At 39.8% G+C, this 16,082-nt stretch overlaps 1 protein-coding gene across 4 annotated transcripts in view; it reads left to right on the plus strand.

The window, feature by feature from the left end:
• Positions 1–327: 327 nt before the first annotated feature.
• SRFBP1 (serum response factor binding protein 1) overlaps positions 328–16,082 on the plus strand; it is a 79,773-nt gene continuing 64,018 nt past the window's right edge. For 3 of the 4 annotated variants that reach the window (XM_062019155.1, XM_062019158.1, XM_062019159.1), the window contains exon 1: positions 328–444. In XM_062019155.1, coding sequence (XP_061875139.1) covers positions 415–444 — 30 coding nt within the window. In that variant the 5' untranslated portion in view covers positions 328–414. The remainder of the gene's footprint in view (positions 445–16,082) is intronic. The other variant, XM_062019156.1, reaches the window with a different exon arrangement.

The following is a 16,082-nucleotide window of genomic DNA, read 5'->3' on the forward strand; positions in this document are numbered from 1 at the left end:
CTGCACAGCTCAGACACGTCCGGCCCGGAATTCTCTCCCTGCCCACGGCGCTGACCGCCCGTGGCAATCAGAAGACACCCTTCTTTGCCCCCAGTTCTAAAATGAATGGCCCCTGCGCCAGCCGCGCCCCCCGTGCTAAAGGCGGGAGCTCCGCCGCGCCTCACGACCCGCAGAGCGCTGCGGGGCGGGACGGGGCGCAGCGGGAGGACCGAGACCAGCGAGATGCGGCCTAGAGCGGCTCTGCCCACCGAGGGTCAGCCTGGCGCGGAGGCGACGCGGCGCATGCGCGCGGTTTCGTTTTACGCTGTCCGTGCGACGGCGTGGGGAGAGCACGGAGGGGAGGTGGCGGTGGCGGCCGGGCCGGGGCCGGGGCGCGGCGCGGCACGACGGACGGCGCGTGTAGGGGTCGGCACCATGGCTCCTGTGCTGAACCTCAACAACGAGGTGAGCCACCCACGCTGCGCCCTCTGCAGCGGCGGTCGGAGCAAGCTGGGAAGGGTGGCGGATGGGGAGGCGTGAGAGGGCCTGGCGAGGCAGGTGGACACAGCGCCCGTCGGTGGGGCCGGGGCACCGGGAGGGGAGGGAAGGCGGGCAGAGCTGAGCAGCGCCGTGTCACCATTCGAGCGGCTCGGGACGCAGCCGACTCGACCTTCCCCAGGGCCTGCGTGGCTGCCGGGAACAGTGGGGAAGGCCCCAGGGCGGTCACACCGTGTGGCCTCAGATTGCTGCCGCCGGTCCGCCTGGGGAGCGCGGCGCACCGTGCTGGCCCTCGACGAGGGTGCTGCGGAACGACGACGGAGATCTGTACGGCGAGGGTGGATTACCTTTAGGGGGACGTTACGCAATTACTCACAGGCGTGCTTTGCGTTAACATCCCGACGTGGAATGTGGTTCCACCGTCGTGTCCTGCCATGTCTTTCTGCAGTGGTGTTGGCAGTGAAGTTTTACACGTGATTCTAGCAAACCTACCGAAATCTAACTCCTGGATAGCAAAGCTACTGTATTGCCTTTTTTTTTCTTGGAGGTGGAGAGAGCTGAGAATGAGAATTTGATGGGTTAAAGCTAATTTTCTCTTGTTTTGTAGGAAGTTGGTGGTTTGTGTTTCTTTCAAGTGTTTTTTCCTTCTTTATACTGTGAATTAAGTTAGTTTGGTGTGTTTAGCTTGTGATGAGGTTTCAATATACATTTGCAGGCCATTATGTACAGTAAGTCTGACTCAATTAAACTAGCCTCTTTTGTTGCTACGACATGTAAGGAATAGCACAGTTCTCCTGGACGTGTGTTGTATCGGCATCTGCAGATGGCATTGTGCACTTCCAGGATTCCTAGCTATTCACAGTATGGTTAAAGTTGCTACTTGTCATCAGCAGAACCAGAAGGACAGATTATACTAGTGTTCTCAGATTACACTTGTATTTGAAATGAACTTTATGTTCTAGGCATATAGTAACCCTGACAGAAGCAGATTTGCAAGCCAAGAATTTAGTGAGAAGTAGTCTATTGGAAAAAAACTACTCTCATATTACAAACAATATAGATAATTACAAGGTGACAAATATAAGGTCAAACCTGAATGATATCATGCTGAAATATACCAATGAATCGCTAAAGAAAGAAGAGTATTTAATTCATTTTTGAAGCAGGGATTTTTTTCATTGATGAAGTTCAGGTGATCTTTCACCAAAGAGATACTCATGTGACAAGGAATGATAAAAGAACTGAGGAGTGACCAAGTAGTTTTTCAGAAAAAAATAAAATACATAGAATTTCTGTATAAAAGATTGAAAAATTTCAGTAAGGACACTGAGGATGCTGTTCCTTGTAATTCAAACGTTATATTATGCTAAGAAGAAACTGGAGGGAGGAGCTTTCGTCAGAGCTTGTCCATCCTAGACATAAAATAATAGAGACTGAAATCCTGGATGCCACCTCATCAAGAACAGAAGCTGAGGCTGGCTAAGAGTAGAGTGCTGGCCTAATGTGAACAGGTAAAACAGTTTTTGTGTTTCTACACCTGTGCCTTTTCATAAGCATCAAACCTGTATTGATTACTGTAGACTAATCATAAAAAATGTTGTTACCAATACCTGGATATTGTCTGCATATTTATTACCAAGATGTGTTTGTAAGGTTTACTGATAAGAAGTACTTATTTTCTTGGATTTTTTCTTGTATATTCCTTCAGTCTGCTATGGGAAAGATCTGTAACTACAAAACAGCTCTACACATCATATCTTTGGCATCTAACAATCAGCCAATGCTAGGGATCATACAAATTTCTTTTCCCATCAGGCTGTATCAAATAGGTGTGATGGTAGATGTTGCAGAAAGAACGTTGTAACCCTTGTGTAGTTGATGAACTTGTTTGTCTTAGCTACATTTACAATACTTCCCGTATAAGGCCTTGTAAATTCAGCTGTACTATGCTTATATGTTCTAGGTTTTAATTCGGGCAAAGGTAGACTTCTGCTATTAATTAACATAAATTATAATGGTCTGATAAATTATGGAGTTTTAAGAAATTCTGTGATTATAGGTTTCAAAGTTTTTAACCTTTTTTTTTTTTTAATGTGAAGAACAAATAGTCTAAGACCAATGTTTCTCAGTAACACAAACTGGAATCTTTTTTAATGTTAATTGACCTTTGTTTTCATTACTTCCTGTTATGAGTTTGGTACTGCTAACCAAGAAAACTATTAGTTATTGACATGCAAAGAGTTCTTTATTCTAGACTATCCATAGCAATCTCATAAACTGCATTTTCACAGGTAAAAGTTGCAGACCACCTACTTTGTATGGATAATATATACTTGTTCAGCTTAATTCTAAATGGGAGGGATGATTACTTAACACTTGAGTAAGTAGCTTCAGTTCAGTCTATTTCAGTGGCAGGAGTTGTTCTGGTAATTACTGTCCTGGTGAAAACAAAAACCACACACTCCTAACAGAAAGATTTGTTAGTGTAAAAATCAAGCCTTTGCTTGCTGTGTTATAATTAAGTAAAGTGTATATGTGTTTTGAAATTAAAGGACATTTAAATGGGTGATGTTTTAGCTTGTAATCACCGAAGAAACTCAAAACTTGAATGTTATTATTAACAAATACCTAATCCTCCAACTAAATGAGACAAATAAAGGGCTGTGGTGTGTGTCTCCTTTCTGGCATATTTTGAATTCATTGGCTAGTTTCAAAGAATTTGAAGGAGAATAGACACCTCAAAAGTTAGGTTTTTAAAAATTAACATTTGTTTAAAGAATAATGCCTCCATGAAACAACATCTTCCCAATTGTTCTAATAGGGAATGAAGAATGCAAATACCATAGTGTTTAGGTGACATTACATATGAGATTTGAATTTACTGTGCAGTGGTAAGGATCCTGGATGAAAATAAGGGAATTGCAATTCTTGCAATGAGGTGAAATAAAGACAGAAAAACATCAGAAATCACTGGTAATTATTCATCTATTCACCAAATAATTAATTTAGATATTATGTTAATCATTTATTTTATTCTTTGAATTAAAGTTGTTTGTATCAGTGTAACAGCTTCAGAAACTCAGATTATTTCAATATTAACAAATAGATGTTATGTTGAAAGTGTATAATTGTTCTTTTTTTTTTTTCTGATTACAGATATACCTAGATAATAACATAAAAAAAAATGAACATCTTGGCAGAATCTGCAAATTAGCATGGTCCAGTAACTTTAAGGAGTTGAAAACTTTCCATTTTACTGCTGGCAAATAACATGGTACAGATTCAGTGTGACTATGTAAAGAGTTAAAACGCACAAACGTTTTTGTAATTCAGACATCCCATTCCTGTATAGGATCATTGCATTTTGATTTCTCTGCCCAAAGAAAGAGGGAGAAGAAAGTAAAACCTGCAGAAAGTTACAACGATGTGAAGCAGTGAGGACTCAAGTTTTTGAGAAGAATGGGAAAATTCAAATATTTCTTACCATTTTATACTCATCACATTCTCTTACACAAGGCGAAACATGTAGAATGAAAAAATTGCAATTTTGCAATTATTATATATCAAGTACATACGATCTTGCTTTTGCAGGGTTTGTATTAAAACTGATTATATTTTTGTCTCATGTTTAATTTGCAAGCATGCAGGCTGAGGGAATCTTTCAAAAAAAATTTCTTCCTTATGTATGTTTGCATTTTTTAAAAGCTTTCTAAGAATTTTCAAGTGTCTTATCACAGAAGAGCTTCCACAGTTAAACTTTTCTGGAAGTGTTTGCTAGATGGCAGCACTTAATCATCAACTGCCACAGACAAGGACAAGTTTAAAGGGAAATGGCTCATGTTTAATGTGAAAAATTATCGTTGTTTATCAACAGTTTACAATAATAGTAACAGAAGCTTTTGAATGAAGACCAACTCATATTTGTGGGTGTTTTCAGCATCTGTGCTTCTTAAATTATGTTCCATTTTTACAGATGTTGATATTGTGTGGTTAAAGCAAACACAGTTACCTCTCTGCCTTTCTTTTTCTGTTTTTGGAATGAAATTCTACTTACAACTACCTTAAGGATTTAAGCTGCAGAAACCCCTTAAAACTAATACAAAAATTTCTTTATGCAAATGATGTCTCTATGAATTGTTTTAAAAGTAAGTGTTCTACCATGTATCTGCAAAAATACTGTAATGGCAGAAGTTTAATATAAGACATCATATTATGTAAAGCAAATTTAAATCCTCTCAGAGTGGAGAGTTGCTTATGTCTGTGGGATGTACAAATTCAATTTTCCAAATTCATTTGCATATGGAACTTCAGTATCACGTGAATTTTTTGCCATAAATTTGTATTTAATAATGAACTGCACACATACAAAATTGCCTTCTATAAAAAAGTTACAGACATCTTACTGAATTACAAATGTAGAGCTTTAGTTATAGAAGTTTTATTTACCACAGTGATTAGAGAACTTAACACTTAAGCCTTCTTTCTTCGATGTTTTTTAAACATGCTTTCCACTACAATGAACACGGTGTTGTGAGCATTCAATTTTTTAGTTGATTATGTCCAAATAGGTTGTATTATGTGAGGTGTGTTTTGATATTTTTAAGTGCATTTCTGGACCTTATTTACCAGTGATAAGATAGCTTCCTAGATGGAAACTCTGAGCATAGTAGTGACTGAGTGCTGTAGGGATTAAAGGTGTTTAAAGCAGTATGAAATACTGGGCAGCCAGCCCAGGGTGCTAGTGATCCAGGCTTCTCTTTGAAGTAAATTAACTACCGCCAAAGCTATCCACTGGGCTGTGTAGGAATCTGAGAATTCCTTTAGGGCAATTAATATTCCTGCGTGCTGAGTTTATAGCTTCCTAAAGGAAAGGTGCAGCATGAGGTAAAATATCTCACAAGTTATCTGGTATTCAACTGAGCTGTGGTCTTGCTGCTCATAATTCAAGATATCATGCCTTTCTTTAAGGCACACCTCTGATAGAGAAACTGGTGTATTTTGTAATTAATGGCTTAGTTAAAAAACTTTCCAGTGGCTGATAAAACTGGTATATAGGTTCCCCCAGTCTGAGTTGAATCCTATGATCTCCGTGACCAGCAGAGAGCACTGGTCACAAATACTGACAAATGCTAATGCCTGACTACTTACTGTCCAGTAAGGAAGGGAGATGTTATGGGGTGAGGGGACTGTACTCATGTACAGTGGGAGCATTTCTGTAGAAAAAGTTCTTGGCAGTGCTCCAAAGGATGCTTGTCCAACAATTAGCATAAAATACATGAGCTCCCTCAGTGGAAATACTGGAACTCAGAACTCTTTACAGCCGAGCAAATTCTTCTTCCTGGTCTACAAATGAGTTCCCTTTTGCTATTTTTATTTTGTCTCTGACTTACTAGCCTTGTTTGTTCCAGCACCCATCCAGCATACTGGCCAAGCCATTCTCTTGAAGTAGAAGCTTTTGTCCTAGACTCCCTCACATTGAAGAAAGTCTGTAATTTCAGACTTTATAGAGGTCTGGTAAGTGGCCAGACATCTGGACAATTCCTCAGGTGGTGGATCTGGACCATTTCTGAGGTGATAGACATCAGTTCTTACCTATGGCTAAGCTGTATCAGAGACCATCTCTTGGCAATGAAGTCAGCTTGAGGTTCATCTGTGACCACTTCAAAATTATTCTTAAGGTAAGGAGTTAGCACTTAAATACTCCTGGAAAAGTACAGGTGCCTAGGATGCTCTGTGGTCAAAATTGAAGCTTTGGCTCAATTCTGGCACTGCCAAGACCTGCATGTCGCCGATTTGCACATGGTCTTAAATAATTCCCTGAAGCTGGTCATACAGTCTCTCTTATATGTCACTGAAATTAGTCTAAAGTCTTGGAAAGAAATAAAAACAAATTACAAGAACTGGGGAAAAAACCCAAATTTCTACATAATTCAAAACCAAATAGCTAATCTGTTCCATCAGTCTATTTCTCAGTATACAGGCAAATCAGTAGGGTTTTTTTCAGTAATTTTCAAGTCTGTGCAAAGTTAGAAAGCAAACAGAACTTTCTCTTTAAACTTTGGAATACTTGGCAGCAGTCAGTTTAACTTTGTAAAAATTCTTGCATTACTTGTGTTTAGAATTACTAGTAACACAGCAGTTTCTTGAGGGACAAGAAAATTGTGCTAGATCGGGCTTGAATTCTGCTTGAAACGGTTCAAGTGTTAAATTACTGACATTCTTTTACAGACCATGTAAATGTCCTAAGGAAAGGTCTTTTGAACACTTATGAAATTTCCAAACTTATACTCTGTGAGATAGAATTCTGAGGAATTGTGGCTTTTTTTTTTTCCCCCCCTAGGAACTGTTCCAGCAGCTGTTTCTAGAGTTGCCACATCATCAGTTATACTAACAGCAAATTCTGATCTGCTGTTCACACAGATTTTGTTTCGGCATATTACTGAAGCAATCAAACATGGCAAATTATGCAGTTTTTTACTGCTGGCAATATTGTATACAGCCATTATCAAACTACTGTATTTCAGGACAGAAATGAAAACTTTTCCATAGTTCAAGTGGTTTATATAAAGTGTGTGTGGTAGGCCACGTAGACTAGTAAGATGCTGTCATAAAACAAAACATCTGTGGTTCCTTGGTGTGGTAGTGTACAGTAATGAAAAAAACATGCAAACACACTCATGGGAAACTTTGTTAACTTTTAAAGGAATTGTGAGATATACATATGCATAAAACACAATTTTAAAAAAATTATTCTGTTGCAGTAAATATGCTTAGCTGCTTTCTGCTGTCATTACAGACATCCTTTGCAAACTTTGCATTGCTGGCCTAAAGTATGCTGCTGAGTATGCAAGCAAGGTTGAAATGGATGTAGAAGTGAAGGGATGGTGTTGGATTTTTTCCAAATAGAATTTAGGGACTTGGGAGAGGAACTGTACCTCGTAGAAGAATAGTAATCAGTCATGAATTCATTGTGAATTGTCAATTGATGCGGCAATGAAAAAATTCTTCTCAGTTTGTCAGATGTTGTAGAGGTCAGTAGTGAAGAGCAGTTAAGAGAAAAGTTCTTTCCTTAGGGATTTCAGCACAAACTTGGCCAGCTGCTAAATTCAGTGGCTTTCTTCCTTCTCCTTTAGGTCATGTAAGAGAAAGGAATTTTAAGTTCCTATACTGATTTTATATTCAAAAAATTGCTTTTACGTCATTTCCATTGTACTGTTTGCTGGGTAAAAAAAAAGGTATGGCTAGACCCAAGCAGTGTTGGTGAATGGAGTTAAATCCAGTTGGCAGCTGGTCACCAATGAGTACCCAGGACTTAGTGTTACAGCCTGTTCTGTTTAACATCTTTATCCATGATCTGGATGAAGGGGTCAAGTGCACCCTCAGTAAATTTGCTGATGACACCAAGCTGGGCATGTGTGTTTTATCAGCTTGAGGGCAGGAAGGGCTCTTCAGAGGGACCTGGACAGGCTGGATCAATGGGCCATGACCAATTGTATAAGATTCAACAAGGCCAAGTGCTGGGTTTTGCACTTGGGCCAAGACAACCCCATGCAACGGTACAGGTTTGGGGCAGAGGGGCTGGAAAGCTGTCTTGCAGAAAAGGACCTGAGAATGTTTATCAATAGTTATCTGAACATGAGCCAGCTGTGTGCCCAGGTGGCCTAGAAGGCCAATGGCATTCTGTCTTGTATCAGAAATAGTGTGACTAGGAGGACCAGGGAAGTGACTATCCCCTTGTATGCAGCACTGGTGAGGCCTCCCTTGAATAGTGTTGCATTCTGGGTCCCTTACTACAAGAAATATATAGAGATGCTGTAGCATGTCCAAAGAAGGGCAGTGGAGCTGGTGAAGGGTCTGGAGCACAAGTGTTTTGTGGAGTGGCTGGGGGAGTTGGGGTTTTTAGTCTGCACAAAAGAAGGCTAAAGGGTGCCCTTAGTGCTCCCTGTAACTACCTGAAAGGAGGTTGTGGTGAGGTGAATGTCAACCTCTTCTCCAAAGTTACAAGTGACAGGACAAGAGGAAGTGGCATCAAGTTGTGCCAGTGGAGGTTTACATTGGGTATTAGGAAAGATTTCTTCACCAAAAGAATTGTCAAGCTCTGGACTAGGCTGCCCAGGGAAGTTGTAGAGTCAGTCTCTGAAGGTGTTTAAAAGAGATGTAGACATGGTGTTTAAGGACATGGTTTAGTGGTGGACTTGGCAGTGTTAGGTTAACTGTTGGACTCTATGATCTTAAGAGTCTTTTCCAACCTAAATAATTCAATTGTTTGATTCTTCTTTGCTCTTTTATGAGAGCACATTGGAAAAAGTCTGAGGTCATGTACTGATTTGGTAATGTACGAAGAGATGAGCAAGTAGAGACTGATTGCATGAGAGATTGGTTAGACTGTTTTGAATAGCAACTGGTTCAAAGAAGTGAATAGGGGATTTCATCCAGAGGCAAAAATCACTGGGGGACTGCTGCAAAGGAAATGAGTAGCATAGGAGTAGGAGAACATAACTTACACTTATTTGCATGATAAAATAGGAGTTCTGGATTATATAAAGCAAGCAAAAGGGCAGTTAAGGTAAACTGCTTGCTTACAGAGCAGTTCAGAAATAACAAGAATGGTGGGAGAAAGGAAGAGAGAGAGATAGCTGGTAGTTCCTTAAAAGTTGCAGTGGTCAAAAATATTAGGTGGGTAACGAGGTGTATTGAAGAAGAGGAAATAGGATAAGGAATGAAGAGAGCTCATAAGGAAGGGAAACATACGTTTGATGTGGAAAAACTGGAAGCTGAAGAAGGAAGTTGCAAGTGTCAGAAGAAGGAATCCCTGAACAGAACCAGCAATAGATGTGGGAGAGAGGTTCTAATTGGCTTGGAGAATAAACATAACGTACCTGAAATGGATAGGTAATGTGAGAGTGCTTGTTTTGTATTTTTTCTGCTAATACAAAGAATATTTTGCAGGAACCTTTGAGTGCTGCTCTAAATTGTTAGTATAGTTACACGATTTGTAGATCTGAAGTCTTGGCAGCTGGCTACCTGATAGAGAATTAATTGCTTGAAGGTATAGTTCTTAAAAGAATAGTGTTTGTCAGACATCTGGCAGGGATGTTTCAAGCTGTTTATTCCTCTACTTTTCCTGCTTGTCCTTTCCCCCAGTTTTTATTTGTCATGAAGAAAGTTCCAGGAAGAATGCAGATTATTGTTGGGTTTTTTCTTTTTTTTTTTTTTTCAAACACCAGCTTTCCCATGTGTTTGTGTTTATGAAGAATTGTCATCATGATTTTTTTTTTTTTCCCCTGTTCTTGGGGAATAAATAACACTAGTGTAGCAAAGTAATTCTCCATTCCCCCAGACAGAGTTTTTTCTTGTGTTTCCAAAAAAGACTGAAAAGTAAATTATGTGGTACCGCTGTTATATTATCTCAGTTTGAAGATTTTTTTCATGCCTAATCTGTAACTGTGAGAAAGATTTCCCACAGAAAAGAAAGTCATAAAGACATGACACCTTATTGAAGGTGCAGGTTTTTTGTGGGAAGTACTGTACTATTTTAGAGTCTGATAGGCCAATAATATTGAAGCATGTTTGAAGCCAATGGAAGCTGAGTTCACATTCTGGTAATTTTAGTAGTCTTTGACCCAGGCCGAATATTCATCTTATATGAGATCAGAAAAATCTGTGATGTAAATCTGTCTTTCTCTTAAATCAGTGAGTATCCATGTGGTCCCTGAGTCAATAACTTTTGCTTGTCCCTGAAGTACCTTAGGTCTAAACAGGAGCTGTACTCATGGAATATATTATGATATGGTTAATTTATATGCACACGAGGTAGTTTTGTGTTAGGGAAAGCACAAAGTACATGAAAAGCCTTATGCCAGACTTAATAGTCCATTAGCCAAAGAAGTCTGAAATCTGCTTTTGTTAGCATTTTTAAAGGAAAAAGATAGCGTTTTTGTAAGGTATGCAAAGGTATCTAATATTTTTAATATGTATAAACTATATACACATATTTTCTTTCTTTCGCTGTTTCTTGTTCTCTCTTTATAGCAGATTTCTTCCTTTGAAAGCATGAATGCTAAATCCATGTGTGTTTATTGCCACAAGTGTGGTTTTTTTTTTCTAGGCATAGTACAAGACTGTTTATGATCCTGACACAGCATCACTTACTGTAACTTTTATTTTATTATTTTATTAGACTAGATATTGTTGTGGTTTGGCCCAGCTAGCACAGCAGCACCACAACAGTCTCTTGCTCGGTGCCCCCATTCACCCCCAACCCCGTTAGGATGGCAGAGGCCCCAGCAAAATGGGAGTAAAAAGATAAGCAAGGTTGTTGTGGATTAAGACAAGGGCAGGGAGGGCTCGCTGCCAATTATAGTTCCGGGTAGACTCCAGTACTCAACTTAGAGGGGAAAGTAGGAAAGTTTATTCTACAAGAAACAGAACAGAATAAAAGCAAAAAGGGAGTAGGATGATCAGAAAATTACAACCAGCACTTTAAGATCTCCCTCCCCCATCCCTACTTTCTTCCTGGGCCCAACTCACTGCTCCCAATATCTCTACCTCCTCCCCCCTCAGCAGCTCGGGGGGCAGGGAGTGGGGGATGTGGTCAGTCTCTCACAGATGGGCTCTGCCACTTCTGTCTTCTCAGATGAGGATGACTCCTGGCATTTTTCACCTGCTCAAATGTGGGGTTCCTCCCCTGGGACACAGTCCTTAATGAACTTCTCTGGTGTGGGTTCTTCGCAACAGCTGCGGCTTCTGCAGATACAGGGTCCCTCACATAGGACACAGTCCTTGGTGAATATCTCTGGTGTGGATTCTTTGCCACAGTTGCAGTTTCTGCAGTTACAGGGTTCCTTTCTTGGTACAGGGCTCCTTCTGGGCATAGGTTTAATGAGCTGCTTTGTCATGGGTTCTTTCCCAGTTACAGCTGTGGATATTAAGTCCCTTCCTCAAGACACCACCTGCTCTGACCATAGTAATAAAAGGTTCCACTGGGACATGGCCTCTTCTGGCCATAGTTTTAAAGAAGAAAAATCACTGCCTCTGGCTCGGGGTCTGTAGTGAAGTGGTTGGGTCCCTCCCATGGGTCACAGCCTCCTCCAGCTATAGTTACTGTTCTTGGCATGAGGCCTCTAATGAAGTGAATTGCTGTCCCTGGCCTGGGGTCAGCATTAGCAATGTGAGTCTCTACCCCTGATATGGGGTCATTATCAAGATGAGTCTCTACCGCTGATATGGGGTCTATAAAGAAATGAAAATAAATCTCAGCTTCACCAATCCTCTCCTTAGAATGCAGGGGAGTCTCTGCTCCAGCACACCTCTTCCTCTCTTTCATCACTGATCTTGGAGTCCTCATGGTTGTCTCTCTCTCTTACTACTCCTTGCACCACCACCAGCCAAAGAAGAAGGGACAGAAGAAGGGAGAAATAGGAAGGAGGAAGAAACCTCCTCTTCTGGCTTCTTCTTAAGAAGTGATCTTGAAGGCATCTAATTGACTCAGCCCCAGAAGTGGGTCTGACTCAGAGCTTGGGAGAGTTTTGAGCAACTTCTTACAGGAGCCATCTTTACAGCCCCTTCCCCCTTACCAGAAATGGCTGTCATGTCAAACCATGACAGACATAATTCCTTGCTTTCCTTATACTCTCAGTCTATGACATATCTCTCTACTTAAATCCTGTGTGATTTTTTTAATTTTTTTTTTTTTTCTGTCTAAATTTTACAAGTGTCAGGGCGTGAGACAAGAAAGCAGACACTGTTGGCGGTTACAGATCAGATACGGTAGAAAATTTTGTCTCTAGTCCACTTGCACAACAGAAATTTCTTCAGCTTGTGAGGAGAATGTAGTACAGGGAGAGCTACTTATTCCTCCAAAGTGCATCAGTACTGGTGATATTTACTAATAAGATGAAAATTAGTTGTAACTTGCAAGATTTAACTTCATATTTGGCTTGCCTCTATCTAAAAGTTATTAAACTTTATAATTGAGTTTCATTTTAGAAGCAGGAGTTGGTAGTTGAGACTTTCCCCTTTCTTTGATGGGATTTTTCACATACCTAAAGAAACTTTGTGCCTTTCAGTTTCCTAGTGCTTTTTCCTCTTCCTGTATGTATGGACGGGGTCTAAGGAGGAGGACTCTGAAGAAAAGTAGCTTAGATTTTAAACCAAAAAAGTTTATTTTTCTTTTGCTAGTAAGACCAATTTCATTTTTTTTCAATTTTCACAAAAAAATAGCCTTTAAACCACAATTGGGAAAATGTGGTCTGTAGTTCCTTTTTTATCCTTAAGATTTATGGAGAATTGATTTAATAGATGTTTCTCCAACCTAATCACTACTGACCTGAATGTTGAGGTTTTTTTTATTTGTAAAATAACCTTAAAGCCATTTTTCCTTTATGATTCCTTTATGTCTGCATAATAACAACTGTAGAGTGACACAGAAATAGAAATTTTTAAGTGGATGAGTCTTAGTACAAAATGAGTAATTTTTTTTGTGACTCTATGACTCAAAAAAACAGGACATATTCTGGTAATAATAAAAGATGAATATTTGGCAAATACTGCACTGCTGGAATGTTGCAGAGGCTTCCTCTTTTTTCCCAGATTTCTTAGCATGTCAGACTAGTGTAGTATCATTGAGGTAACTATAGAAGTGTATCTTTTTACATGAGTTATTTCTCACAGAAGAACCTCTACTTCTGTCCAGTTCAGCAAGCTGTTGGTGTTCCAATTTACCTTGAAGCTTCAGTCACCAGTGCAGAATCAATGATACCTGGCATCTTAGAGTGCAGTATTCCTTAAAACTTTATTCTAATGTCCTCAGTTATTCCTTTATCTCTACAGTTATTTTAGTAGGTATTCCTTGGAGTTGTTCTCTTTGAGCACTAATCACTAACTGCAGTTGTGGCCCATGTTTCCCACCTGTTTGGCCAGTCAGGAGATGAGACTGATGCTCTGTGGCTGATTCAGAGCCAGATGTGCTAGCAAATGAGTGTGTGTATACTAATTGGCAGCCAAAATAAAAAATACTTCAGTTCTGCTTGTGTATTTTTTCCATGCTAAGCATGCTCATACTACTCATTATCTTCTACTTGGCTACCAATTTTCAAAAAGTATGTAGGAACTCTGGCTGTTGCTCATTTGTCAAGCTCCATTTCTGTTTAGTAAGCCTGAAAATTACTGGGGAGAGATACTGACATGCAAACAATATGCTGACAACCTCAATTTCCTCAAAAAAGCAGGTTAGCAAATTTAATTCTAGAATACACACAGTTTTAATCTTCCATTGTTAGCTGAGAAAAGTTGTAACATATTGACTCTCACAACTCTTGAGGTTTTTCTCTGGTGACTTAGGAGACCAATACCACCATCTCTTTGCAAAAATGATCATTAATTAAACTCAATGGGAAACAATGAGGAGGAAACAAATTTTGAATTACTACGTTTTGAAACAAAGTTGAAAAAATGGAACTTTTAAGATTATGTGAACTTAATATATTTTAAATGTAGGATAGTACATAGGAGGCAATTTTGAGCATGTACATCAAGTAATTTATCATAACATCAATATTACATAAAAGTAGTTACACAAATCACTGTAACATTTAAAGAACTTGAAGTCTAAAAGTATTAAAAAGCAAAATTATACATAGAAGAATTAGTTTGGCTGATGGTTTTCCATTTCCATCTTAAGCTGAGTCAGCTCAGGTGCTGATTTTATAATTGCTTTTAAAAACCCATAATAAACTATGCCACCTTTCTGAATACAAATAATTGCTTTTAGTGAATGCTGTCGAGAGCACTTCCAAAACAAATGAATGCATGAATAATATGAAATCCATTCTACCAGTGCAAAAAAGAAGGGGCAGCATGTATTCTTGTAGGGCCAAATAGCATACAACTGCCACTACCGCCATTTCCCCATTCCCGTGCCACCTCCAATTAGTACCTAGTGCGACTGACTGATGTTCCAAGAGCTGGAGCTGCGCAGTTTTGTTGCGGTTCGGAAGTTAGTCTTCATGTTTTACTTGAAGACAAAGCACACTCAGAGACGATATGACAGTTGATATGCTGACCGTTTGACCATAGGATATTGGAGGCCTGTTGATTTGGGATGGGTGATACATGAATGCTGAAGTCATGTAGTTCCTTGAAAGTGAACTGTAGCATGCAAAGAACAACTGGTTAGCCAGAAGAATGTTACAAGGATGCTTGAAATACACATTTAATCAAGTGCAGTTTACCTGCCTGTTGTTTTGAACCTCATGAGATTTAAACAGGCCAAGTGCAAGGTCCTGCACTTAGGTCATGTGAACCCCAGTATCAGTACATGCTGGGGGATGAAAAGATGGAAAGCAACTCTGTGGAGAAAAACTTATGGATACTGATGGTTGAAAAACTGAATATGAGTGATCAATGTGTGCTCATGGCCCAGAAGGCCAAATGTATTCTGGACTGCATCAAAAGAAGGGTGGCCACCAGGTCGAGGGAGCTGATTCTGTTCTTCCACTCTGGTGATACCCCACTGCTCTGGATTCCTCAGCAGAAGAAACACATGGATCTTTTAAGGCAGGTCCAGAGGAGGCCACAAAAATGATAAAAAGTTTGAAACACCTCTCCTGTGAGATGAGGTTGAGAAGAGTTGATGCTCTTCAGACTTTATTATGGCCTTTCAGTACTTAAATGGGGCTTATAAGATGAGGACAGATTTCTTATCAGGACCTGAAATGATAGGACAAAGGCTAAGTTTTAAACTGAAAGAGATAGATCTACTTTGGATATAAGGAAGAAATTTTTTACAGTGAGGGTGGTGAAACACTGGAACTGGTTACCCAGGAAGGGGGTAGATACCCTATCCCTGGAACCATTAGAGATCAGGTTGGACAGGGCTTTGACCAATCTGGTTGAAGATGTCCCTGCTTATTTCAGGGGGATTGGATTACTTGACCTCTAAAAGATCCCTTCCAGATGAAACTGTTAAGATTCTATGGATATCCAAGTTAAGTACTATGAGGAAGTAGATGTATATGAAGAAAGATAGAGAAGAATGTGAAACTTCTCCGTTTACCGTTTGCCAAAGTTTGTTCACTCTCTTACCATTCACATCGTGTAAACATTTCTGCAGTGTGCTTTTTGCAAGTGATTGATACCCCATGACTGAGACAATTGAAATGAGATAAAGTAAAGGAAAATTATCTGATGCACTGATTTGTCTGTCCATTCCACTAAGCTGCCAGCTGGTTGTTCTGCTGCTGTTTGTCTTGCAAGGTGGAGTGGTATCTCTTCAAATATTTTAGTTACACATTTTGTTGCAAAGAGTTGGTACATAACTCATATCTCACTGGCTTACATAGCGAGAAGCCTTGTGTCTTTCAATTCTGTCAGACAAACTAATTCCTTTGTGCTTTGAGGCTTTGATAAACAGACTGAATTTAACTTGCGTTTAAAGGGCATGCTTTAGGCAAGGCAATTGGTCAGAAAAGAGTTGTTGCTCCTCATTAGGTTAGGCTAATACTGTGGTTTGTAAACGGTGGTGAGAACCTGAGTCGTTACATTTTTTTAAATGTCCTATGAACAGGGATGTAAGCTTGTAACAATTGTGCCGTTTCTATTTGAAG

Source organism: Colius striatus, chromosome Z (genome assembly GCF_028858725.1).
Source record: "Colius striatus isolate bColStr4 chromosome Z, bColStr4.1.hap1, whole genome shotgun sequence".
NCBI classification, from domain to species: Eukaryota; Metazoa; Chordata; class Aves; order Coliiformes; family Coliidae; genus Colius; species Colius striatus.